The sequence below is a fragment of the Lepidochelys kempii genome, chromosome 4 (genome assembly GCF_965140285.1).
Source record: "Lepidochelys kempii isolate rLepKem1 chromosome 4, rLepKem1.hap1, whole genome shotgun sequence".
In the NCBI taxonomy this organism is placed as follows: domain Eukaryota; kingdom Metazoa; phylum Chordata; order Testudines; family Cheloniidae; genus Lepidochelys; species Lepidochelys kempii.
Window position 1 is genome coordinate 8,366,475 of NC_136383.1, and position 24,726 is coordinate 8,391,200.

General features: G+C 44.5%; 1 protein-coding gene across 1 annotated transcript in view; it reads right to left on the reverse strand.

Annotated features, from left to right (window-relative positions):
- Nucleotides 1-1,850: 1,850 nt before the first annotated feature.
- The window catches only part of LOC140909917 (transmembrane protease serine 11C), a 60,279-nt gene continuing 37,403 nt past the window's right edge, over nt 1,851-24,726 (reverse strand). Inside the window, exons 6-10 of the mRNA XM_073340007.1 lie at nt 11,375-11,413; nt 7,180-7,375; nt 6,186-6,445; nt 5,204-5,346; nt 1,851-2,012 (exon numbers count right to left, since the gene is read on the reverse strand). Coding sequence (XP_073196108.1) covers nt 1,851-2,012; nt 5,204-5,346; nt 6,186-6,445; nt 7,180-7,375; nt 11,375-11,413 — 800 coding nt within the window. The remainder of the gene's footprint in view (nt 2,013-5,203; nt 5,347-6,185; nt 6,446-7,179; nt 7,376-11,374; nt 11,414-24,726) is intronic.

Below are 24,726 nucleotides of genomic sequence, written 5' to 3' on the forward strand. Positions count from 1 at the left end.
AAGATGTGGGCAGAAAAGGAAGCAGGGAACTTTGAAGAGCTTTTCAGCAGTAGATTTTCAATTTCTCCCAATCCTAATGCCGATCCTCTGTATTTACACCACCAGCTGCTTCTCCTGACCAATCAGAGACAGGAGGAGGAGCAACCAGCCTTACTTTGGTGTCTCACACTGGTGCGGCAGTGGTGGGTCCCAGAGGGATTTGGAAGTGGGAGGGTGAGCATTATGCGCCTGGGATCCTTTACTACCAATGTTATTCATCATGGCATTTTTTAAAAAGTGTATTATCATTTGAAGTGGTGGGTGGTAAAGTTCTCTTTCTGGAGCAGAGGGGTCATCCCCAGGGAATTTCCTTTTGAATGTCCCCTCTGGCCTATTTTTAATGTTTAAAATTACCCTTTAGTTGTAGCCTTGTGAGTCAGGATAACGGTCATCCTTGGCAGGGATAAATCCACCAGTGCAGTAGGAAGCAAACCACCCAGGTCTTTCTTTTCAGTGAGCTGGAGGCTCAGAAATGTCCATGATATCTTTACTTAAAGCACTAATTTATGGTGAGCATTAGTTCGCCTTTCACAAACAGCTAGATGAGAGCCTGAACAAAAAGGTGTGGGTTCTTTTCTGCTATCCAATTTTCCTTCCTGTTCTGTTAAAACAACAACAACAACAACTGCATTGCTATTGCACATTAAACACCAAGATAGGATACATTGTGTGTTTGAGGCAATTCAAGTACATTGTGCGGACAGAGAGAAGTCAGTCTAGAGGTACATTAATGAAGAAGCAGCATACAACTGTAATAAAGATTTTTTTAAAAGTAAAGATAATCTGTGCTTCACTGAATCCATTGAGTGGCTATTAAAAATATACTTCATAGCCGCAGGACAGATTTTTTCCCCCAGGAACCTACTTTTGGAGTCACTGAAATCCTCCCTCATCTTAGCTAGGCTCTGCCCGTAGTCCTGATTCTTGTGACTTCCCCAGACTCTGACTACCTCTTCGGACCTCTGACTGTGGCCTCTGGGGCCGTTAGATTCTCTTGTGAGCTCCAAAACTCCCTCTGAAGTTTCTTCACAGCAGCCATGACCCCTCACCGTAGCCTCTGGCTTCCTCAAGAGAGCTGAAGGTGGCGTCACATCAAAGTTATGTACTCACTGGCACAGCGCTACTTACTGTTGCAGGAGAAGACAGTGCTACCTGCCTTTGAGTCCAACAGAGTTCTGAGGTCAGCAATGATGTTGCAGTTTAAGATTAAGTCTGGTGGCCTAGCACCAGGACCCTGCACTTACATGCTGTGTACTCTGGTTTATTTCCAGTCCTCCTCATTCCATGTTCTGGAGCAAAGAGGGAGGCCAGGCTCTCAGCAACTGGAGGGAAATGCCCTAAGTCTTAATTGCAGCCAGTGTCCTGTGATTGATGAACTGTGCTGATAGGCTCTGAAAGGGGGAGCTGTCCAGGCTTGCTTGGCTAGAATAAAAGTAGCTAAGACTTTGGGCCCCAATAGAGGAGGAGGAGGGTAGCAAGGCTGGGGGAATCATCAGACCTTGGGACAGGTAACTCCCCCTTCCTGGGAAAAGTACATACACTTTTTAACTAGTAAAATAAATAAATCAGCAGCTTTTTGCATTTTGATGGGGTGCTTTCCTCTCCTCTAATAGGCTAGAGTGATTCGGAGAGGAGGCAGGTGATCTCACACATTCAGTGTAAATTCATGAGGGGTTATGGCATCTGCAGCAGTGAAGCTAGTGCTTGCTTTGGACAGGGATATAGGGATTAAATGACACCTTGTAGAGTTACAGACGAGTATGACCTGCATACAGCCTGTGTAGCTTAGTCTGGTTGTGACTTCTGCTGCATTAGAGGCCAGTTTTTGAGGTGATCCAGTCGCGATAGTACGTCACTCGTGTGTAGACTCCTGGCTTATTGGGTTTAGCACATTCATCTCCCCAGCTCACTATTCCTGCGAGGTACCACATTCCTCTCAAATCTGGACTAACCAGGGGGCCACCAGAGTCACCCTACGAGAGGAAGAAAAAAGAAATTTAGTGTACCAGAAAGGAAAATATAGCTATTTTCACAGGCAATAGAGTATGGAAAGGGACAGCTTCCTTTGATGAAAGATGGGAAGAGAGCATGATTTAAAGGAACACCATCAACCTGGAATTTAGTCACTTTCCAAAAACCAAGGGTACAGCTATACCGCAAACGAAGGTGTGATTGAAGCACAGGTAGGCATACCCATGTGAGTTTTAATCTAGCTAGCATGGGTAACAACAGTAGTGAAGATGTGGTGACACCAATTTCAGTGTGTGCCAGCAACCAGAGTAGGTATCCAGAGTCTCTGGTGGGCTTGCACTGAGATGGCTAGCCTGTGCCAAAGCCCATGCCACCACAGCTTGGGTGGGGGGAAGGATAGTTCAGTGGTTTGAGCATTAGTCTGCTAAACCCAGGGTTGTGAGTTCAATCCTTGAGGGGGGCATTTAGGGATCTGGGGCAAAAATTGGGGATTGGCCCTGCTTTGAGCTGGGGGTTGGACTAGATGACCTCCTGAGGTCCCTTCCCACCCCAATATTCTATGATTCTAGACTAAAGCTACCATGGGCATGTCTACCTATGCTACACTCACACCTTCATTTGCAGTGCAGATATGCCCTACAGCAGTGGTTCTCAACCAGAGGTACGCATACCCCTGGGGGTACTCAGAGGTCTTCCAGGGGGTACATCAACTCATTAGATATTTGCCTAGTTTTACTGCAGGCTACATAAAAAGCACTAGCAAAGTCAGTACAAACTAAAATTTATTACAGACAAGGACTTGTTTAACCTGCTCTATATAAGATACACTGACATGTAACAGGTTTCAGAGTAGCAGCCATGTTAGTTTGTATCCACAAAAAGAACAGGAGTACTTGTGGCACCTTAGAGACTAACCAATTTATTTGAGCATAAGCTTTCGTGAGCTACAGCTCACTTCATCGGATGCATGCCGTGGAAAATACAGTGGGGAGGATGAAGTGAGCTGTAGCTCACGAAAGCTCATGCTCAAATAAATTTGTTAGTCTCTAAGGTGCCACAAGTCCTCCTGTTCTTTTTACTGGCATGTAAGTACAATATTTATATTCCAATTGATTTATTTTATAATTCTATGGTAAAAATGAGAAAGTCAGCAATTTGTCAGTAATAGTGTGCTGTGACACTTGTATTTTTATGTCTGATTTTGTAAGCAAGTAGTTTTGAAGTGAGGTGAAACTTGGGGTTACACAAGACAAATCAGACTCTTGAAAGGGGTACAGTAGTCTGGAAAGGTTGAGAGCCACTGCCCTACATGATAAGCTGTTTGTGGTTCTTTGCCAGCCATGGAGTCCCCCTGCCAGTTTCTGTGGTTTTACAATCCCATTTCCCAATTATAATTGTTTAAATCTCTCTCTGAACAGGGGAATCTGACTAAGGGCTTGATCTCAAGCCCACTGAAATCAGAGGGAGTCTTTCAGGGGAAACAGTAAAACAGCTGTACACAAAGTGCTGTCAAACGCTTACAGCAAATGGAACAAGAACAATATTTTTCCTGCCATCCTTTTCCTTCTAAATAATCTAGGTGTTACTTGTAACTATAGTAGGTTAAAACTAAGTTTTCAGTCAGAACTGTAGTTTTTAAGTTGATGACATTTCTTAAAATGTTAAACACATTAGCCCCTCTCAGATTTTAAATTCAGACACTGTGTAAATAGCATTACACATAAATCAGATTGGTCTGGGAAGCTTACAGAATTTCAGGCAAGTTAGTGCTGGTATAACAGTGAATATATTCCCGTCCCCTCCCCAACTTTACCGAAAAATATAAATGACAGCCCTTCAGCCCTTTTCTATGTGGAGCAGAATGGGAACACAGGAACTAGGTTATCTGGACTGAAGATATTTAGGCCCCAATCCTGCAAAGACTTTTGCATATAATAATTTTGTGCACATTGAATTGAATGGGAATACTCACATGCATAAAGTTAAGCACATGCAAAACTCTTTGCAGGATTGGGGCCATAGTGGAGAGTTGTTAAGTAGTTAGACCCAACATTTAGACAAACTATTCAGAACCTCAATAGAAATTTTAAAAATAGTGCCATGGAGACAGTTTTTGTCTGTATATGTTCCTGGCAGTCATTGCATGTCAAACATTGCAGCATCCCATGTACATCTTGTTGCTTTATAACAATCTTTAATTATTGTTTCAACCAGTTTTCCTGGTCCTGAAGCTGTCTTACTGCTCCGTAATGCCAAAGATCAGCCCTAGCACCTTTTAAAAAAGATAGGTACGTTTGCTGCTCTCCAGACCAGAAATTGATTTTAATGAGTGATTGCATTTTAATGAGTGATTGCTCAGCCACTTCATCCCTAAACTCCTTCAGAATTCTTGAATGGTTACTGTCTGGTCCTGGCTGCCTGCCGCTGCTGAATTTTTTAATGTTTGACACTTCGGTGTCAGAGGATGCCCCATTTTTATCACCTGAAAAAAAGCAGGTCCAGGTATCACTCAGAGTCAAATCTAGCAGAGACAGTACAAAGTAATTTATTCCTTATGGGACAGATTCTCATTTATACTAAGGCCACTTTATGCCACTCCAGCGGTGTAAACGGGCCTTAAAATAGGCATAATTATAATTAATCTTAACTATGCTGTCATGACTAGCTCTGGCATAACAATTTACTCTCACATTAAGGCCCCTTTATAGAGCAGAGCCTGAGTGTAAATGAGAATCAGGCCCACGTTCTAACAGAAAATAGATCACTTGACAACAAGAAGTCACTAGCTGCATGGCAGGGATGGAGGAAGGCTGAAGCACCAACACGGGGAAGCCAGGAGATGGCAATACTTGTGGGAGCTGATGGGGAGTGACAAACTGTGCAGGCCATTGATGGGAGATAAAGATCACAAGCCAACTTTGAATTACCGGGCTCCAGTTCAATTTTGCACTTTTGGAATTTTACAAGTACTATCCTAGTTCTGTTAATATGAGTTTTATGTGCTAAACTGCATGTAATAAATGTTTTATTTTACAAACCTATTAGCCAGAGTGTCTTGGTTGAATCAGAACCCATATAAACAAAAAACCCAGGGAAGGAGCATACACAGTATTAGTTAAGATTTGGGGATCACTATATTTAATCATTTGAAGTCATTTTCCCTACTAATTCTCAGTATTGAGCTTTGACCTACCTGACAGGCATCTACTCCTCCTTCCAAGTATCCAGCACACAACATCCCAGGTGTGATGACCCCATCGTACACTTCTCTCCTATTGCAAGTGTTTGAGTCTATGAGTTTCACTGTTGCTTCCCGGAGAACATTAGAACTCGAGCCTGAAGGGAAAAAATGACTCTACAAATATAAATCCTTTGCACTAGCTAAGATGTGGAAGAAGCATTTAGCATCTGTTCATGGGTGAGAGTGCTGAGCTGGGTTAAGAGCTGCTCCAGCTTGTACCACTTTTCATAGATGGAAGTAATATACGGGAGGAGTTGTACATACATTCTAATCAACATTATTTTATAGGAAGGGCTTGAAGGGTTCCACAGTAAAGAGCTATGAGAAGATGACACACTCTCATATGAGGACGTAAGGGTAGTATCACTGAGGTGCGAGAGGAGGCCTACCAGTCTATTTACTTCTAAGTACAGTACCATACAATGGAGCACAGGCTAATAATTTCAGCAGGTTACCTGGAGCCAAGATGGCTAGTTCTATGGCTAGTTTTGTTCTGACTGCATGAACCTGAGTAAGCACCTATCTCCAGCTCAGTTTGCACCTCTGCTACATAGGTTATAATACATATCTCACAAAGGTTTTGGGAAACCCCAGTCAAGGTCAGCACCCTGTTGTCATATTCAATGTACAAACACATTGCTAAACAGTGCCTGGAAAAAAGAGCTTGCAATCTAAAATGTTATGGACAGAAACAGAATGTCAGACTCCTCCCTAGTTTCTGTTTCAGTGGCTGGCAGCTTTGTCTTTTTCCAACCCAACATTAGAGAGCAAGTAAATGCGGAATGTGTTTCTAATAGTTACACAAATCTATTCATTTTTTGCAAGTATTAAACAAGATGTGACCACACAGCTGCTCTCAATTAAACAGTTAGTTGGACTCATCATTAATGTAAAACGTCAGATGTTTGGGTTTTTTGCAGATGGACGCACTCACCATCGTTGCTCAGTGCTCCCCAGCCTGTGATGACAGCGTCAGAATTATATGGGAAAATCTGAGATGGATCTGGCAGACAGACGCGATGTACGATATTTGTAAAATCAACTCTTTTCGAGAGTTTCACGACCGCTATATCATAGTTGTGTGCTGGATAACGGTACTTTTCATGGACAATAATAGCCTTGACAAAGTGTTTCATTCTTGAAGGTCTTAAAAGAGTTCCAAAGGTAACGGTCCATACACGTGGGTTATTTGCTCTGGAAAAGATGAAAGAACTTTGTAGATATATTTAAGCCATGGAGATAAAGGTCTCTAAACTTGGTCCAGTGTAGGTAGCTCAAAACCTCACCCATACTTCCCCACAGAATCCTTGGAAGATCTTGGTGGAATGGGGAATTGGACCTACACCATCCCATCTGTATTACTCATTAGCCAAATAATAAATGTGGCCAGGTAGCTTCCCAATACACAAAGTGCATACAGCACACTGCAGCAGGTAACCAGAGGTGTTTGCCTTGTCGTTTGCTGACTCTTAATCTATTCCAGTCTTTATATTGCCACACGCTTCAGAAGCAATCAGTCTTCACTATCTCCTTGGCTATTCAAAAAAGGAGTGATGGAACCGTCAAATTCTAACCTCTGCTCCAGGGAACAACTCACACCACTGTCCATAGAAGGAAAGGGATAAGGTGGCCTAATGGCTCAAAAAAACATGTATATTTGAGCCAAGCTGTGATAGCATAAAGACATTCCTCTTGCTCTACCTGACGTTAGGCAGAGCAGCTTCCTTTGGAGCATCTTTCAGAGCCTTTTCCTCAGGGACTATTTTCTCCAGCATCAGAAAGATTGGTCACCGCTCTCTGCCTGAAACCCTGAAACTTTAATACAGCCCTTCCAGGGCTTGGCATTGGTTCTCAATGGAGCACCATTTGATGTGAAGGTCGGTACATACCACATCTTACTGCAGCCTCTTTCAGAGCTGGGAACTTACTTTCTAAAGCAGTGAGCTGCGGACAGAAGCCACGTGTTGCTGATCAGTGTTGCACCACAACGGTGGATGTTGTTCTGCTGTAAACTCGCTTGCCATGGCCAGTCCCCAAGCTCTGCAGATGCCACCCCTCCGACTATTCTTTTTGATGTTGAGGATGATTTTGATTTTGCTGATCTATTCTGTTGTAACCCGCAGACTGTCAAAATGGGGAGAGAGAAAATAAGTCATTTCTCAATGTACTAATTGTGCTTGTTGATGCCTCTAGGCACATGTACAAAATGTACCATAAGAGAAAATGCAATTAGACCCTGTAATGACATGTCAAACTCAAAACGCTCCCTGAAATGGAGGCTGTCCACACCCACCCCTTCAAGTAAAAGTCTGAGAAAACAGATGAGTCTTGTGGAGAGCCATGAAGGTCAACCAACTCAGGCTCAATTGCATAACTAAGGGGAGCAAATTCTAGAGTCAGGAGCCCTTCACCCTGTACCCCAACCCCAGGGATTGTCAGTTTGAATGTCGCAGCTGGTCTCAGTTGCTGGGATAAAGCATCTCTCTAAGATAGGCGGGACCCATACCATGTAGTATTTTACAGAAAAAGCAGCACCTTAAGTTTCAGCCAGACAGGACGTGGAAGGCAGTGCAACATATGGAGCGTGCATGCAACGCTCTCTCAGTGAAACACTACTATAGAAGCTGGCAGCTGCAATTTGCACCAACTGAAGTTTCCAAATGGTCCTTGAGTGTAGCCTCAAGTAGAGCACGTTGCACTAATCCAAGCCAGAAGTGACAAAGGCATGGATAACTATAGTGAGGTGTGCATCTGGCAAGAAAGATGACAAGATCTTTGCCAAGAGGAGACAAAGACAAGATTCTTGGTTTCTGCTACTACCTGGAAATCCAGGAGTAGCTGACAGTCTGTCAGGTGTAAGGCCCTCAGCTGCACCTACTCAGTACTCCTGATACCTTAATGAGCCAGCTAGGCTGCCTGATGGGCTGCCCTGCCTGATTGGCTGAGAAAGCCAGAAGGCCAGTTCTTAAACCTAGCAGCGGCAGTAGCTTGCTGGCTGCTCAACACACATGTCCACGGACTCTCTGCCTTTTTGTGCTCATCTCTCCGAGCCCTGCTCCTGCTCTGCTCTGCCACAGCTCCAGCCCAGATCCTGACCAGCCTTGTTCCCATCCTGTCCCAGCCCCGCTCCTGCGTTCCCTGACTCGGGGTAATCTGGTTCCAATCCTCGGCTCTGGCTCCTGACTCCGACCCTGTCTCGACCCCAGGCTCTGGAATTCAGCCTCCAACCGCTAGGCCTGACTGCCTGTGACCTGGTCTCCTGACAGTTCGAGCAGCCCAAATTCTAAAACAGGGGAACTAGGCTGACAAGGTTCCAGATCAGTGGCTAGTACAGATCCCTCCTGGCCAATCTTTCCCTGCTCCTATTTCTGCTGTGCCCGCAGTTGTTCCCCACTGACCAATGCAGAGTGGGGCTCGTTATTAGCCGGCTGACTGGGGAAGTTGTGGCCTGGGCATTCCCATTCCTAAAGAAAGTAAGCCCACTCCTGGGCCAGCTTGAAGACTTCATTCAAACCACGGCCATGATCTTCGAGGGTAGAGCCGAGAGCACCCTTCGGGCATCACGGCAGCGACCTCAGCATGTTGCTAAGTATGCCAGAGCTCCGCTGCTTGGTAGCAGAGATTGAATGGAATGAGGCCACGCAGTATTATCATTTCTGCTTCAGCCTAAATGATGACATCAAAGATGAGCTCACACAAGTGGACTCCCCGCCTACTTATTGACCTCAGTATAAAGATTGACAACTGCCTGATGGAACGCAGCCAGGAAAGTAGTTCAGCTTCCCAGCTCCTGCCAGTCCTCCTGTCTCCAGCCCACCAACCTTCAGTGCTTTCCCCACAGCCCAAACCCATTCAGCTCAACAGAGAAAATGCAGCATCGAGCATCGGGACTATACCTGTACTGTGGAAGACCAGGGCACTTCGCATTGGACTGCCCTGTGAAGGTCCACTCTGCACCCTTCTCAGGGAATGCCAAGCTGCAGCCCCCAGAGGGTACCTGCCTCTTATTGGTACCCAGCATCCATACCTGTCTGCCGATACATTGGGAATGACTAGGTGTGTACTGACATCTCCAACTCCCTCTGCAAGCCCACACCCCTCCATCTCCAAGGTCCACCTGGAGGTACTGGTGGATTCTGATGCCTCTGGCAACTTCATGAATCAGGACTTTGTATGAGTCTATCAGATCCCCACCCAACGCAAGGACACTCCAGACTTGGTAGAATCTATTGATGGCTCGCTCATTTCATCAGGCCCAGTTACCCCCCAGACCACACCCCTGAATGTAATGACTCTCCAGGGTCACCAAGAAACCCTTCAGTTTGGACTTATCTGAGCACCACACTTTCCAGTTGTTCTCAGCATGCCCTGGCTCACTACTCATGATCCACGCATTCACTGGCGGGCAGGCACAATACAGTTTGGCTCCCCACATTGCCAACAATTCTGTCCCTGGAATCCAAATATGGGGATCGTAGACTGGGAGCCTTCCTTGAGATTCCGAGTCTGAGCAAGTTAATCCCCAGGGAGTCTTATTACCCACTGCAGTCCACTACACTGCCTCCATGTTACCACTTAAATGTAAAGATTTTCCCGATGTGTTCGAGAAACAGAATGCAGATGTTTTGCCACTCCATTACAGCTATAACTGTCCCATCATCTTTCAGCCCACTCCAATCCTCTTTGTCCACATCTGCTTCCTTTCGGAGCCAGAACTTCAGGCTCTCCACGACTACCTCCAGGAATATCTACAAAAGTGGTTTATCCGTCCTTCCATGTCTCCAGCTGGGGCTCCAATTTTCTTTGAGACGAAAAAAGATGAATCAATAAGGCATTGTGTGTTGACTATCAGGTGTTAAACAAAGTCACAATTCTAAATCAATGTCCTCTCCCTCTCATTAACGTGCTTTTACAAAAGACTCCGCTCTGCAATGGTTTTTACTAAGCTGGACCTTCACGGGGCCTATAACTTTGTCCCGAATAGAGAGGGAGATGAGTGGAAGACCTCCTTCCATATCTGGTACAGACACTGAGCGCCTGGTCATGCCATTCAGCCTGTGCAATGCCCCAGCAACATTTCAGTACTTCATAAACAATATCTTCAGAGATGTGTTAGACTGCCATGTAGTCATTTATCTGGATGACATACTCATCTTTTCTGACGATCAGGCTTCTCATGATCAGCATGTCCATGGCATCCTAGACTTTGCCAATGCCATCTATATGCAAAGCCCAAAAAATGCAAATTTTTTGACCTGGATACAATAGAATTCCTTGGTTACTTATCTCCTCTGAGGCAATAACCAGGGACGCATGCAAGGTGGTAGTCACCTCCGACTGTGCTGCACCAAAGGACACCAGTGGGGTCCAATGGTTCCTAGGTTTTTCTAACTTCTACCGGTAATTTATTGAGGGATTTTCCACCCTAGTTGCTCCTCTGACCACTCTTCTGTGAAAAGGAGTCTGGTTCACCTAGTCCTTGGAAACCCATATAGTAGAGAGAGGGGAATGGTGTTTCTACTGGAAGTGGCCAGGTTTCTTGTCCAAGTGCTCACAGCCCACAAGAACCTGGAATATCTTCGAGCAGCCAGATATTTCAACCAACAACAGATCCACTGGTCCCTCTTCTTCATCCAGCTTGACATCATAATTCCCTGTTGCCCAGGAGTCAGAAATGGGAAGGCTGACGCTCTGTGCCATAAGGCTGAGTACCTGGAACAGGTGAGAAGACTCCCTCTGCAATTCTAAAGGCATCCAACTTCATCAATGGCACAGCAGAAAACAGTGTAATGGAGTCACATCAGCTCAGATCCGCCAGACTCTGGAGAATGTGGACACCTCATTCGGGCAAGCCTCACGCAGGGTGGGAGGCTCAGGTGAGCCCCGTGTAGTGTCCCGTTTTCCCTTTGGGAAATATGGTCACCCTAGTAAAACCAGAAGGAATTGGGAAGATGCATCCCCCATGACTGTGCAAGGCTCCTAAGTTCACTGCGGCTCTGTGTCAAGTGTAAGGTCAAATCATTCAAGAGAAAAAGAGGAAGCTTTTAAAGGGCCAGAAAAATGCTCAGAGACTATTTTTTAAAATAGTCAGGGAATTGCCAACCATGCAGTGCTTTCACTTACAGTCATTGAAGAGGGTTTCAGCTCTCTCTCTCCTCAGATCTGAAATAAACAAACAAACAGAGTGAGTTCAGCACAGCCAGGGCTTTTTAACCTATTAATGCAGCTTAAATTAGTCCCAGCCCACAGTAAAGGGTGGGGTGGAGCTGAACTGCTACAGAGGAATCATCTGGAGGTGGAATATTTCCCGCTGTGCATCCACTACTATATCCCCTGATGGGGTACAACTTGGTCTCTCTCGAAACAGCCAGCCATCTCCTATGGACCAGAGCACAGGGTCTGAAATTCTGCCCGGGCACTGCAGAAGGCTCCGTATGCTCCCCCCACCACACTCTGCAGCAGCGTAAGGGTCAGACACAATCTGGCCCTGAGACTGCGAGCTCTTCAGGGCAGATACCATGGCACAGCTCCCCAGTGGGTGTAGTTCGTCAGCGTTGGCTCTGACTTCAATGGAGCTAAGACAACTTCCCCCACCTGAGGATCTGCTCCCACAGCTTCTTATTTGGACTGGGAGGTGCCTGGCACAATTTTGGAGGCGGAAATCAATAAATAAAATTAATACTAATAATTTGGTGTGTAATTGTGGGGCATTGATGGCACTGTTGAAATACTTTCCTCCCCCAATTCATTACATCATATCTATGGTGTGATTCAGCACTCGCTGAAGTCTGTGTAAAGGTTGTCAGTGATGTTAATGGGCACAGGGTCAGGCCTACAAACATCAATATAGTCCCCTGGCTACAACACCCCCTTTCTAACCGGAGCCCCATTCCTGGTTACTTGCAGGCCAGTGGAAAAACGCACCTGTTCAATAACATTTTGAAGTTGTCCAGTGACTCTTGAACAGCAACCAACACCTAGTATCACCCGATACCGATCCTCATCCACGTCCCTCTCCTCTGCCTTCTCTACCGTCACCGAGTATCACCCGATGCCTATCCTCATCCATGTCCCTCTCCTCTGCCTTCTCTTTACCTTACTCTATCTGGGTTCTGATCGAAAACCAATACCAATCAGTGGGGATCTTTCCACTGAATTCAATGGGCTTTGGATCACACACCTTGTCTGTTGTGTTAATAATCAGTGGCATTCTGCTTCTAGGCTTGACACTCCTTTCTATATGTTCAGTGAATTCAGTTTGTTTGCAGTCAGCAACTACTGCATCTAGGCTAATTAATTTCTTTACATTAAGTTAAAAAAAGGTATGTTATGATACAAAAACCAAAACCCACCTGTCCACACACACGTCTTAACTTCTGCGAGCATTAGCAGAGGGAAAGATAATGTTAAAGAAATAGACTGCTGTCATTGTGCAGCTGCTGTGTTACTTTGTAGGGATGGGGGAAATTATTTATGACTGAATTTAAACAATGATTCACTGTTCTTCTTTGTAGTGGAAGATTATTGGCATAATCAAGGTAGATGATTTTGATCAGTGATCAAGTGGCCACTTGTGGGCTCCAAACACAGTATAAGAGTTCACTCTTGTACACACTCCACTGCAAAGGATAAATCCATAACTAGGCTCAGAAGGGTTTGATTTTAACGTTATGGATTTTGAGGGATAACATTGATGTTTATTTCCAAAATATAGTCATTCAAAATTTACTGATTTAAAACACTAACAGCCAGATTTTCACAAGTGCTCAGCCCTCAGCAGCTCCCACTGAAAATGTTGTTTCATGGGTTACGCAATGAGAAGAATGGGAGTATTCATTTCTTACTAATTTCCAGCCAGATGCAATTAACAGCAAAGAAGTGCCCGCACCTCTTCTCTACAGCTGCAAGATATAAGAAGCTTTCAGCATTCCCTCTTTGTTAATCTCAAATATTGACAACGGACTCCTTTTTCTTTTTGCCACTCTTGGGATGGAGAGACATGTAACTATTAAAAGCTTAAGTATAAAGCCTGCAATTAATTACCATCACTTACATTAGGTTGCAAAACCAATCGGGGAGACAAACGAATCAGCCAGCCTGTTCCAGCCAGTGCCAGAAGCAATTCAGTTGGTATGTTTTCACTGATCTGAGTTTTGCTGTGAGTCTTGCATCTGTACTGCTAAGCAGCTGTCTCTCTCTCTCTCTACTTCCCCTTCTAGCACCTGATAGTTGCCTAGGTTATTTATGTTGGAAGTGGCACCTACCTTATACTAGGCCAAATTCAGCTGTGACTTATACTTGTTGCCTTCAGGGGGGTTGCATGGATGTAACTGAAAGGAGAATTTGGCCACTTACTTTTTGCCTTTTTGGGAAGGTGTAAAGGTCTACAAGGAAACTAATGTATGTTCCCTCTGTCTGTACAGCTTCATTTTTAGCATGTTTTATGATATTCCATATAAACTAGGTCTGTGCAGATCATGCAAAGTCATGTCAACCCTCCACTGGGGCGGGCAGCATGATGGGAGGTGCCTGCAAAGTACATGAGCGTATGTCCTAAGGTAGGAGTGTTACTTTTTTGTGGGGGAGGGGACAGCTGCACAGTGGCCTGGCCCATGCCCTCTACACTGAAGGCTGGGAGTGAAGTGGCATAGGAAACACTGCAGGAGCTCATCCCCACCAAAGGTCCCTCTAGGACTGGGAAAGGGACCCCTCATGTGATCAGATCACTGGCGTCAGGACTGCTTTGAGCCACTAGCGTGTCACAAAGCAGGCTTTGCACTGTAGAGAATTGGAGCTCAGGTCAAAAATTTCAAACATGGGTTTATAAAGTTAGGTGACAAAGGCCAAAACCAGGGGCCTAAAATTAGAGCATCTGTGAGGATTCAGAAGCCTTAAATACGTGGCATGATTTTCACAAGTGATGAGCATGAGCAGCACCCATTTAAAAAAAAAAACAAAAAAACAAAACAATGGGAGCTGCTGGGTACTCGGCCTTTATTGTTGTGCTTCCATATGGATTTAGGTGTCTTGGCTTCATGCATAATTTGAAAAGTTTGGCCTTAGTTTTTCCCCCTTCTCTGTGGTTTTTTTTAATGTATTTTGAGTGAAGTTAAGGCCCTAAAAGGAACTGGATGGATAGCCTCACAAGGTGAATCCACAGCATCGTCAACAGCTGGACTTCCGCATGGTTCCCTGCCAACATGCCTCAGCCCTGTCTCCAAAGGGTGCTTATTTATTCCATAACCTTGCTGATCAGGCTAGCAATTAGGGCCAACTGTGCTGTTCTGTCCTGTCTTCTTGGGCCAAGACCAAACCACTGTCTCCTAATGTCCTGGGACCGACATGGCTACAACAACACTATTTATATCATTCAGTCTTTCTGAACTGGGAATAGTTTCCTAAATGTGTAAAGACCTTTAAGTAATACAGTTGCCCTCACATGTAACCAATTAAGAAATCTTGAAAGCCACTTTGTGAATTATTAGTTTCAGTCTCCTATAAATCAGATAACTGAGGTATAAATTTCATTTTTAATTGCAAGTATATGTACTTAAGCAGATATCGAAAGTGAAAGAATATGTTTAGATTGTTAATAGGGTATTACAGACCAACAACGAAGGGTGGAATTTTCCAAGGAGCTGAAGGTAGCTGGGTACCCACCTTCTGTTGGGTATTTGTACATTCCAGCCTACCTTTTTAAAATTTCAGAGGTATGAATGTTTCAGAGATTTAAAGTTTCATAAACGAACGCTGTATAATGAATGTGATTTGCTCCTCACTAGGAATGTCCAGAGAGGATATATAGAGAAAAATATATTCATATTTTAATGTTGCTAAACAACATTTCAGTGTCAGTATCAGAAAAGCTAGTCTTTTACCTCTTACTGATTTTCTTTTTGGTTGCAGGGGCCATTGTTTGTATGAAGGAAGGAAAAAATAAAGTGTAAGATCCCCATTAACATAAATGGAGCCTGGATTTCACTCAGGTAGTTTACACAGTGCAAATGCATGCATAACTAGGAAGACTCATGCATGTCAACAGTTTTGCACAGGTAACTGCATTATCTTCTAGGCACACGAATTTCCCATTTCAGTTCCACTAGGAACTTTTATTTTCCCCAGTAGTTTCTGCATGCAATTTTTGCATAAATATGAACAGAACTGGTGCTTTTAAAGGCAATCTAATAATATAGCTTGCTCCTGTATATTCGAAAGTGTTTCCAGGTACTGCACCCAAACGTGCAGGGTAGTGACGATTAAAATGAAAAATATTAAGAAAGAAAAATATGGACACCCAAACCATCACTAAGCCATCTGGGGCATAGGACTGAATCAAAGATATTTGTGCTTCTTTATCTGAAATAAAAGTAAGCCCCTCAAAAGCTAAGTCTTCTGGCACTGTAAAAGTGAAATGGGTATTAATTCCAATCGAAACAGCCCTTCTTTAAGTGGCAAATTCTTCACTGTTTAAGATGCACAGATGCAGTTAAACATTTGTACAAAGACCACATATTTCTGTTGGCAAGTGAAATTGGCACTAGGAATAGGCTAGCTAGTGGGGGTAAAACAATAAATCGCCGAATCTTTGCCAAGTATTCAAACTGACCCCACACTACAGCTCTTGGGGGGGAGGGTCCTGAAATTTAGTAATTAACCCCCAATATTGATTTTGGGCACCTCTGTACTTCAAGGTTCCAGGCAGATGAGAAGAAAACATGAACAGGATGATCCAGATGGACAATAAAGAGTACTGGAAATCTCATGACAGACTATGCAGTTTTACAGGCGTATATCCCAATCCTGCAAACTTTTATAGCGCTTGGGTAACTTTAAGTATGTGAGTAGTCCCATTGCAGGATTAGGGCCTTAAACAGTTTGGACAGTTCTAAAAGGGTGTGATAAGAAATCCAGTGTTGTAGGTGCTTAACTGAGCCAACCCTCTTGCCCTTTTTAGAATTTCTCCTGTCACTAAGCAATAGACAATTGATCACCACTACTGAGGTCTGGTCATGCTGAGCAAGCCCCAGACACCCAATGAAATAAAGAAAAGGAGTACTTGTGGCACCTTAGAGACTAACCAATTTATTTATTTATGCTCAAATAAATTGGTTAGTCTCTAAGGTGCCACAAGTACTCCTTTTCTTTTTGCGAATACAGACTAACAGGCTGTAACTCTGAAATGAAATAAAGCTTCATCTTTGCCTTTCGTGATCAGTTAAAAATAGAAAGACAAAAAGTTAAGCAAACTCTCAAGGTTCATCTAGAGATTTATTCACCTTTGTGTTGCGTAGGAAAAGTCGAGTCCAAGCCCAATCTGTCACTATAGTGTGAGGAGAAGGAGTGTTTCTGAAGAACAAGCTCAGGGTCTAGCCATGGCTGCAGAAGCAGAGAAGCAAATGTCATACCTGTAGCAGGAGTACGTGGTTTTGCTGCACAAGGAAAACAGGCCATGAAGAACGCAGCATGCGCTGTTGTAACTGCACAACCAGTCCATGCCAAGCCACTGGCTTAGGTGGAAAGATTCCTGCTCTACAATACTTCTTAGATCCTCTGTACAACACGGCCTCTATACGGGGGGGTAAGGGAAGGTCTGGCCCACTATACATTACCCCTTCTAACAAACAGCACACCTCTGATTTCCAACCATTTCCACAATAAACTCCTCAAAAGGGGACCACAAACTATACCTTGCAACATTAAGCCTTGCCTTAAGGGGACCAGAACTAGCAGTCTTTAATAACAGTTTGTGACAGGATAGGGAGACCCCATCCAGCGCGGGGTGAGTTCACCCTGTCCTTCAAGCTGCCCTCTGTCTCCAGGACGTGAGACCTAAGGGCAGGAGTCCGTAGAGATGCTTTGATCCGTAGGGTTTTAAGGCCCAATGGCTGGAATCTATGGAATCGCCTTGCTCCAAAGGGCAATAGGGTCACGTGACCCACATCCGGGGGGGGGGGGGGCAGCCCTTCTCTGCCGGGCAGTAAGGCCTAGCTGCCAGAGTCCATAGGGGTATCTCGGGGTTTGCAAGGCAGTAAGGCCCAATGGCCAAAGTCAAAAGAGATACCCTGGGTCTACAGGGCAGTAAGGCCTAGCAGCCAGAGTCATTAATGATACTCTGGATTCACCAGCAGCCAGGTCTAGTGGCCAGAGTTGACGGAGATACCCCTCCGGGCATGGCTGCATGGCCTACTGGCTAGAGTCAATAAAGTTGCCCTCCAGGCAGGGCTGTATAGCCTAACAGCCGGAGCCACCTTCTGAGCGCAGCTATATAGCCTAGTGGCCAGAGTCAATAAAGTCGCTCTCTGGGCGGGGTTGTACGGCCCAGCGGTCGGAGTCACTAAAGTTGCCCTCTGAGTGGGGCTGTATGGTCAAGCAGGGGCATGGTGGCCAAGTAGGAGGATCTGGGCCATCCCTGCTCCACTGAGTCCTAGCCCAGGGCCTTGGCAGTGGCGAGTGTGTCTGTCACTGGGTCAGCGGGGATCCATCCGCAACACTCAGGACAATGGTTCCTGTAGTTCTGACCTCCCTGGGGTGTCCATAGGTAGCTGGGCATCTGTGTGGGTCTCAGCACCTCTGGCTTCTGTGGTCCAGGGCCCCAGTGGTTCCTGGACAGGAGCTGGCAAGGAGCTTCCGGCAGTCAGCCCAGCCAGGCTGCTCCCTCTTATACCGCTGCTACAGCTGGAGCATGCCCAGTAGGGATGTGGGGGTGTGGCTTCCTCTGCCCACAGTGAGGAGTTAACCCTTCCCCGTCCAGTGCGGTGTGAGTTCACCCCATCACACAGTTAAATATTATTCAGTCTATTAATGTATCTTCCAGCCAGCTTTTGCATACACGTTGAATAGCGTCTGGTTGTTTCTTTCTGCAGGTGCACTGTTTTTGTACTCCAGTTCCATCCAGACATGTTGAGGCGCAACAATCTCTCACCAATGCTTCAGAAATCAGTCTCATCTCTTGTTTTCTTCTCAGCAGATCAGTAGGGAGGAAGGATGGGCCAGTAGTGACGGTGCTAGCCTGGGGCCATGTCTAAATGAGTGAACTTACAGCAACACAGCTGTACTGATGCAGGTGTGCCACTGTAAGATCGCTTGTGTAGCCTCTCTATGCCAATGGGAGAGAGCTCTTCCGTCAACATAATAAAACTACATCAACAAAACGTTTTTTCACACCCCTGAGTGACATACATTTTACCAGCATAAGTGGTAGTGTAGACATGGCACTCAGAAGACTAGGGTTCCAGTCCTTGCTCCACTACGGACTTGGGCAAGTTCCCCTGTTAGTCTCTCTGTGCCCCAGTTCCCCATCTGCCCAATGGGGATAACAGCACTGCCCTGCCTCACAGGTGGTTGTGAGAATGAATACAGTAAAGATTGAGACTTGCTCAGGAGCTACATTAATAAAGGTACATGGAAGTATCGTGAAAGTTGGGGTCTCTCATTACTGTGGTGTTCTAGGAGTGTACCAGAAAACACAGAGACCAGCTTCCTGGGGGTGGGCAGGGACTCTGGACAAAGCTGGGATAAATTCATCCCACTGCATACTTATGGAATAAACACAGTAAACTCTCTCCTGAAAACACACTTCTGATTCTGCTGACTATGTTTGAATTTTAATTTCCTCCTGAAAGTTGAGCAATTTTGTGACAATTGCCTGAGGGAATTTATCTGCAGATGATATAATTCTCAGCACATGCCCCACTTGCACTGAGCAGGGCTGAGGCAGGCAGAGGATGGTGTGAAAGTTAAGACAAAATATCACTGCTTTTCTTCTCTGGGTGCCCCGTTCACTCCCCTACCAATGTCAGTGGGAGTTGCACACAGACCTATGATTTTTTCTGTCAACAAAATTGTAATCCTGTCCCTCTCAACTTTTATTTAGGAAGGCTGTCCCTATTTTAACTCAGATTTATCGGTCACAATTTATATTAAGCTTCCATGTGTGAAAGGTTTATAAAGGGTTACTAAATGATTTCTAGATTTCACAAGCATGTTACATGAGTATCACGTGTTACAGATTGTTAGAAGCACATCAAAAGGTGTTATAGTTATAAGCAATCTATTGACCTGATAGACTCTATAACAATGAATTAACCATTTACTGGAAATATCTATTAATCATTAAACCACCCATAATAAGTAGTTTATAATTGCATCTGTTCCAGACTGGGATGTGTTTGGAACAAGTTGATTAATTAAATAGTGATACATCACCAGGACTAGATGGTATTCCTCCAAGAGTACTGAAGGAACTCAAATTCTGTACCAGATGACTGGAGGATAGCTAATGTGACATCAATTTAAAAAAACAACAACTCCAGAAGCAATCCTGGCAGTTACAGGCCATAAGTCTAACTTCAGTACCAGGCAAATTGGTTGAAACTATAGTAAAGAACAGAATTATCAGACACATAAATGAACACGATTTGATGGGGAAGAGTCAACAAAAGTCCCTTTTGTAAAGGGAAATCATGCCTCACCAATCTATTAGAATTCTTTGAGGGGGCCAACAAGCATGTGGACAAGAGTGATCCAGTGAATATAATGTACTTCGACTTTCAGAAAGCCTTTCGCATGGTCCCTCACCAAAGAATATTAACCAAAGTAAGCAGTCATGGGATAAGAGGGAAGGTACTCTCATGGATCAGTAATTGGTTAAAAGACAAGAAACAAAGGGTAGGAGTAAATGTTCAGTTTGCACAATGGAGAGAGGTATATAGCAGGGTCCCCCAAGGATCTGTACTGGGACCAGTGCGGTTCAACATAATCATAAATGATCTAGAAAAAGTGAGGGGGCAAAATTTGCAGATGATACAAAACTACTCAAGATAGTTAAGTCCCAGGCAGACTGCGAAGAGCTACAAAGGGATCACACAAAACTGGGTGACTGGGAAACAAAATGGCAGCTGGAACTCAATGTTACTAATGGAAAGTAATGCACATTGTAAAACATAATCCCAACTATACGTACAAAATGATGGGACATAAATTGGCTGTTACCACTCAAGAAAGAGATCTTAGAGTCACTGTGGATAGTTCTCTGAAAACATTGGCTCAATGCACAGCAGCAGTCAAAAAAAGCTAATACAAATGTTAGGAACCATTAGGAAAGGGATAGATAATAAGACAGTAAATAGCATAATGCCACTATATAAATGCATGGTACACCCACACCTTGAAGACTGCGTGCAGTTGTTTGCCCCCTCTCAGAAAATATATTAGAAATGGAAAGGTACAGAGAAGGGCAACAAAAATGATGAGGGGTATGGAACCGTTTCCATATAAGGAGAGATTAAAAAGACTGGAACTGTTCAGGTTGGAAAAGAGATGAGTAAGGGGAGATATGATAGGAGTCTATAAAATCATGAATGGTGTGGAGAAAGTGAATAGGGGAGTGTTATTTACCCCTTCATGTAACACAAGAAGCAGAGGCATGCAATGAAATTAATAGACAGCAGGTTTAAAACAAACAAAAGGAAGTACTTCTTTACACAACGCACAGTCAACCTGTGGAACTCATTGCCAGGGGATATTGTGAAGGCCAAAATTATAACTGGGTTCAAAAAAAGTATTTAGATAAGTTCCTGGAGGATAGGTCCATCAATACCTATTAGCACAGATGGTCAGGGATGCGACCCCATGTTCTGGGTGTCCCTAAGCCTCTGACTGCCAGATGCTGGGACGGGATGACAGGGGGATGGATCACTTGATGATTGCCCTGTAATATTCATTCCTTTTGAAGCGTCTGGCATTGGCACTGTCAGAAGCCAGAATAGTGGGCTAGATGGACCATTTGTCTGACCCAGTATGGGGTGTTATTTCACTGGCTATTAATGAAAATAGTGTACATCAGATATACTCTTGTCAAGTATATCTGAAATTGAGGCTGTAGAAACTTTAATTATGGTTAAATAAAAGTTCCTTGAATTATTTCAAAGTTGACTTATCCTTTGTGCAATTTTTGTCCCATGTTTTTCTTATACGTCTATCTGTCTGTGTGTCTAAAACACCTATCACTTTAGGACCTAAGCGTTGGTCTCCCATTTGGGTCATAAGTACTATTTGCCATCCATGTCATACAAGCTATTGTGTTTTCCTCTCAGTGAATCTGTAATTTAAGACATGGAATCTCCTGGCATCGTGTCTGATTGACAAAGTGAAAGTATCAGTAAATGAGACACGTGTGGTGTTTAGATGTTGCTTGTAATTATTAGAATTGGGAGCACTGGCTGTTGGGAGTCTGAAAGGACAGGAAACAGGAAGGAGGGGGGAGGAGTTAAAGAGGCTGAGGGAGAGCTACTGAGGGTGCAGCAGCAGCTTGGAAAAGAGGTTTCCACTTTAAAAAATAAAGTCCCGTTGAAGTGTGTTAGTCCCTTGCCTGGCTACTACAACAACACACTTCCAGAGCAGTCCGTCATGTTTATGAAGGGAGGGTACAGGGAGAAAGCAGAGTGTCACGCAGAGCCCTGTACTTCACTAGACTCTGGTGTTGACTCAGACTGCTCTGGGAGACTGGCCACTTGAGCATAGGTATTCAGTGTGGTAAACTAACCACCAGTTTAGGCTCTATGACCACTACTGACTGCAACCAACGGGCAATTATTATTATTACAGAAGCATCTAAAGACCCCATTGTGCCAGGCACTGCACAAACATGTAATCCCAACGAGCTTACAAAGTAAATAGTCAAGACAGACAAAGGGCAGAGACAGGAAGCACACAGAGAGCTTCAGGGTATGTCTGCACTGCAGTAAAAACAACCTGTGGCACCAAGTCTCAGAGCCTGGGTCAATCGCCTTGGGCTGCGGGGCTAAAAATAGCAGTCTAGGCATTTGGGCTAGGGCTGGAGCCTGGGCTCTGAGACCCATCCCCATCACCTGGGCTTCAGACTGAGCCCACACATATACACAGTGACTTTTAGCCCCATCGCCCAAGCAACGCAAGCTTGAACCAGCTGAGCTAGGCTAGCCACGGCTGTGCCGCAGGTCTTGTATTGCAGTGTCAATGTGCCTAAGTGACTTGCCCAATTAATTTCCTGAATTCCAGCGCAGCACCTTAACCATGCAGCAAATCCTTACAGAATAAAATGTTAAAAGAAATTTGCCTCTGTTCAGTCTCCTACACTCCAGCCCACCCAGCCTTTCTAAACAGTGCAGGGGTCAATACTGAAACATATCAGCAATGCCAGATCAAGGGCATGTGAGCATCAGGTCTTGATAGCGCCATGTGCTTTTTCAGAGTGGGGATGTATGATCTACTTTTCTCCTCCAGGTTGTTGTCACTTGTATCCAAGTGGAAATATGCAGGCTGCCAAATACACTATTTGAGACATAACCCAATTAAGTATTCAGGAAAAATCCAGGTCAGATACTCATCTGCATGGTAACAAAGGAGGGTCCAATCAGGACAAGTGAGACCATCTACCTCCTAGATGCTGGTCTCTGTGCTTGTAAAGCATCTAGCAAGTTTTGGGTGGTAGATAAATAAATAAAAATAATAATAGATGTCTTCTTATATGAAACCAATTTGTGACCCATGTTGTTCATGGTCAAAACCTCTGGCTCTGGGACAGATGAGAATACGTTCTGCTTACTTTGGTGTGGCACCAATGATCTTCCAACTAGTTTTTTTTTTTTTCCAGACAGAAGCAAATAGGCAGCTTTGCACTTGGCAAGGCCTGCGACCTGGCAGAGAGGGGAAAATGGGTTAGTTATTGCCTTCCTTTTTTGGTCCCCTTGCTGGAGTGGGGAAGGGATCAGGCTGTGAATTGCTTCCCCTTCTAATCCTGCTGACTGAGAAAGGGTGGGAGGAAGGGAAAGAAATTAGGCCATGTACGCCTTCTCCTCTGGTACCAGTTCTGCAAAGGAAGAAGAAACTGGGCCATGATTCACATCCCTCTCCACACCAATTGTCAGTAGGAGAATGAATCTATTACCTCAGGTGTTTCTAAGGCACCTATCATTGCTATCTTCCCCTCCTGCTGCCTTATTGTTATCTGGTGAAAATGGGACTTTTCTGGTGAAAATGGGACCTACTTTCTCTTCTAGGAGAACTTGTACTATGAGCTACTGCAGCCTACCTGGAGCCCACAAAAGAATACGGGCTTGACTGGCTTCCAGCTGCACCTGCAGAAGCAGGCATAATATTGAGAAGAGACAGGAAGCTTTGGAATATCTCCCAGGAGCTCACAGAAGCAGATGAGAGATTCCAGACATCTCTGTATTTTCTACTGTGTTTGGTGTACAAAGACACCATTATCTTTCTGCTGCAGAAATATTAAATACAATTACAAATTATTAAGTATAACTGTAGTATCTTCAGTATATTATCTACCAAATCTAATCTGTTTCTGCAGATCTCTCTGTCAACACTATTTCCTTTCCAGTGTGTAATGATGAGAAAAAACATAGACACCTGCTGTATTTGTCCCTTTTTTCAGCTTTGCAAAATTCCTATTTCCTGGCTGACTTGGTGCAAGGTGTTTTTGTTGTCAACAGACTAGCACAATACTGTCAGTCTTCCCAACAGATCTGTCTCCACCACTCTGGTATGGGAGGGCAAACCAAACGTTGTGCCCGAGCTGGTGAATTTTCACCCCAGCTTTGCAAAGCTGCCCTTGATCCCGGCTGCAGGATCACCGATGGGGCACCAGACTCACGGGCACTTTGTTCCAGCTGCTCCCCAGCATCACTAGTTTTGAACCAAGTACAAGTTGAGACATCGTGTTGAACAACAAGCTGATTAGATACTAGGAGGAAGGTTTACTCATTCTCCCTATTGGAACCTCCTAGTGTGCCATGCAAATGAGTACCTGACCTGGATTTTCAATAAGGGTTCAGCCAGTTAGTGATGCTTTTTTACATATTATGGCACAAACCCACAGGCTTTTGGTAAATGACATACAGTGAAAGGGTCTATGATGGCTTTAAGAAGCCATTAAGAATATGCATAGGAATACCCTTATGTTTTGTAAGAGCCACAAGAAATAAGATGGAATGAGGCAGAAGTTGGTAAGGATACCTCAGAACCGGGGCAAAAGCTTGGTGCCCTCAGAATTTACTTGTCCTTTTTGTTCTAAAGGTTGATGCTGGATAGGGCACTTTGTGTTACATGTTGTTTGAAATAGTTAGGCCTAAACTGCAAACCTGAGATCTTCCTCGGGACTCCCAGACACCCCAAAGTTCAGTTGAAGGATTTCACTTCTGCCTGTTGCAGGGATAATGCCGAAACATAAAACATTTGGATCTGGGTGCAAACATTCCAGATCACCTAGCTCCCTCCAAAGCACAGGGATACTCAGGTCTGGAAGGCTCGGATAAGTCCATCTGTCACTCTAAAGGATTGTTAGAACTGCTTAAAATCTATTTATTTGCCGAGGCGTGGATCCCAAATGGAAACTCTTATTATTCTTTCCCAGAAAGAGCAGGGCATTGTTTTACGTTTACATTGTCTTTGCATCACATATGTAAACTGCACATTGTATG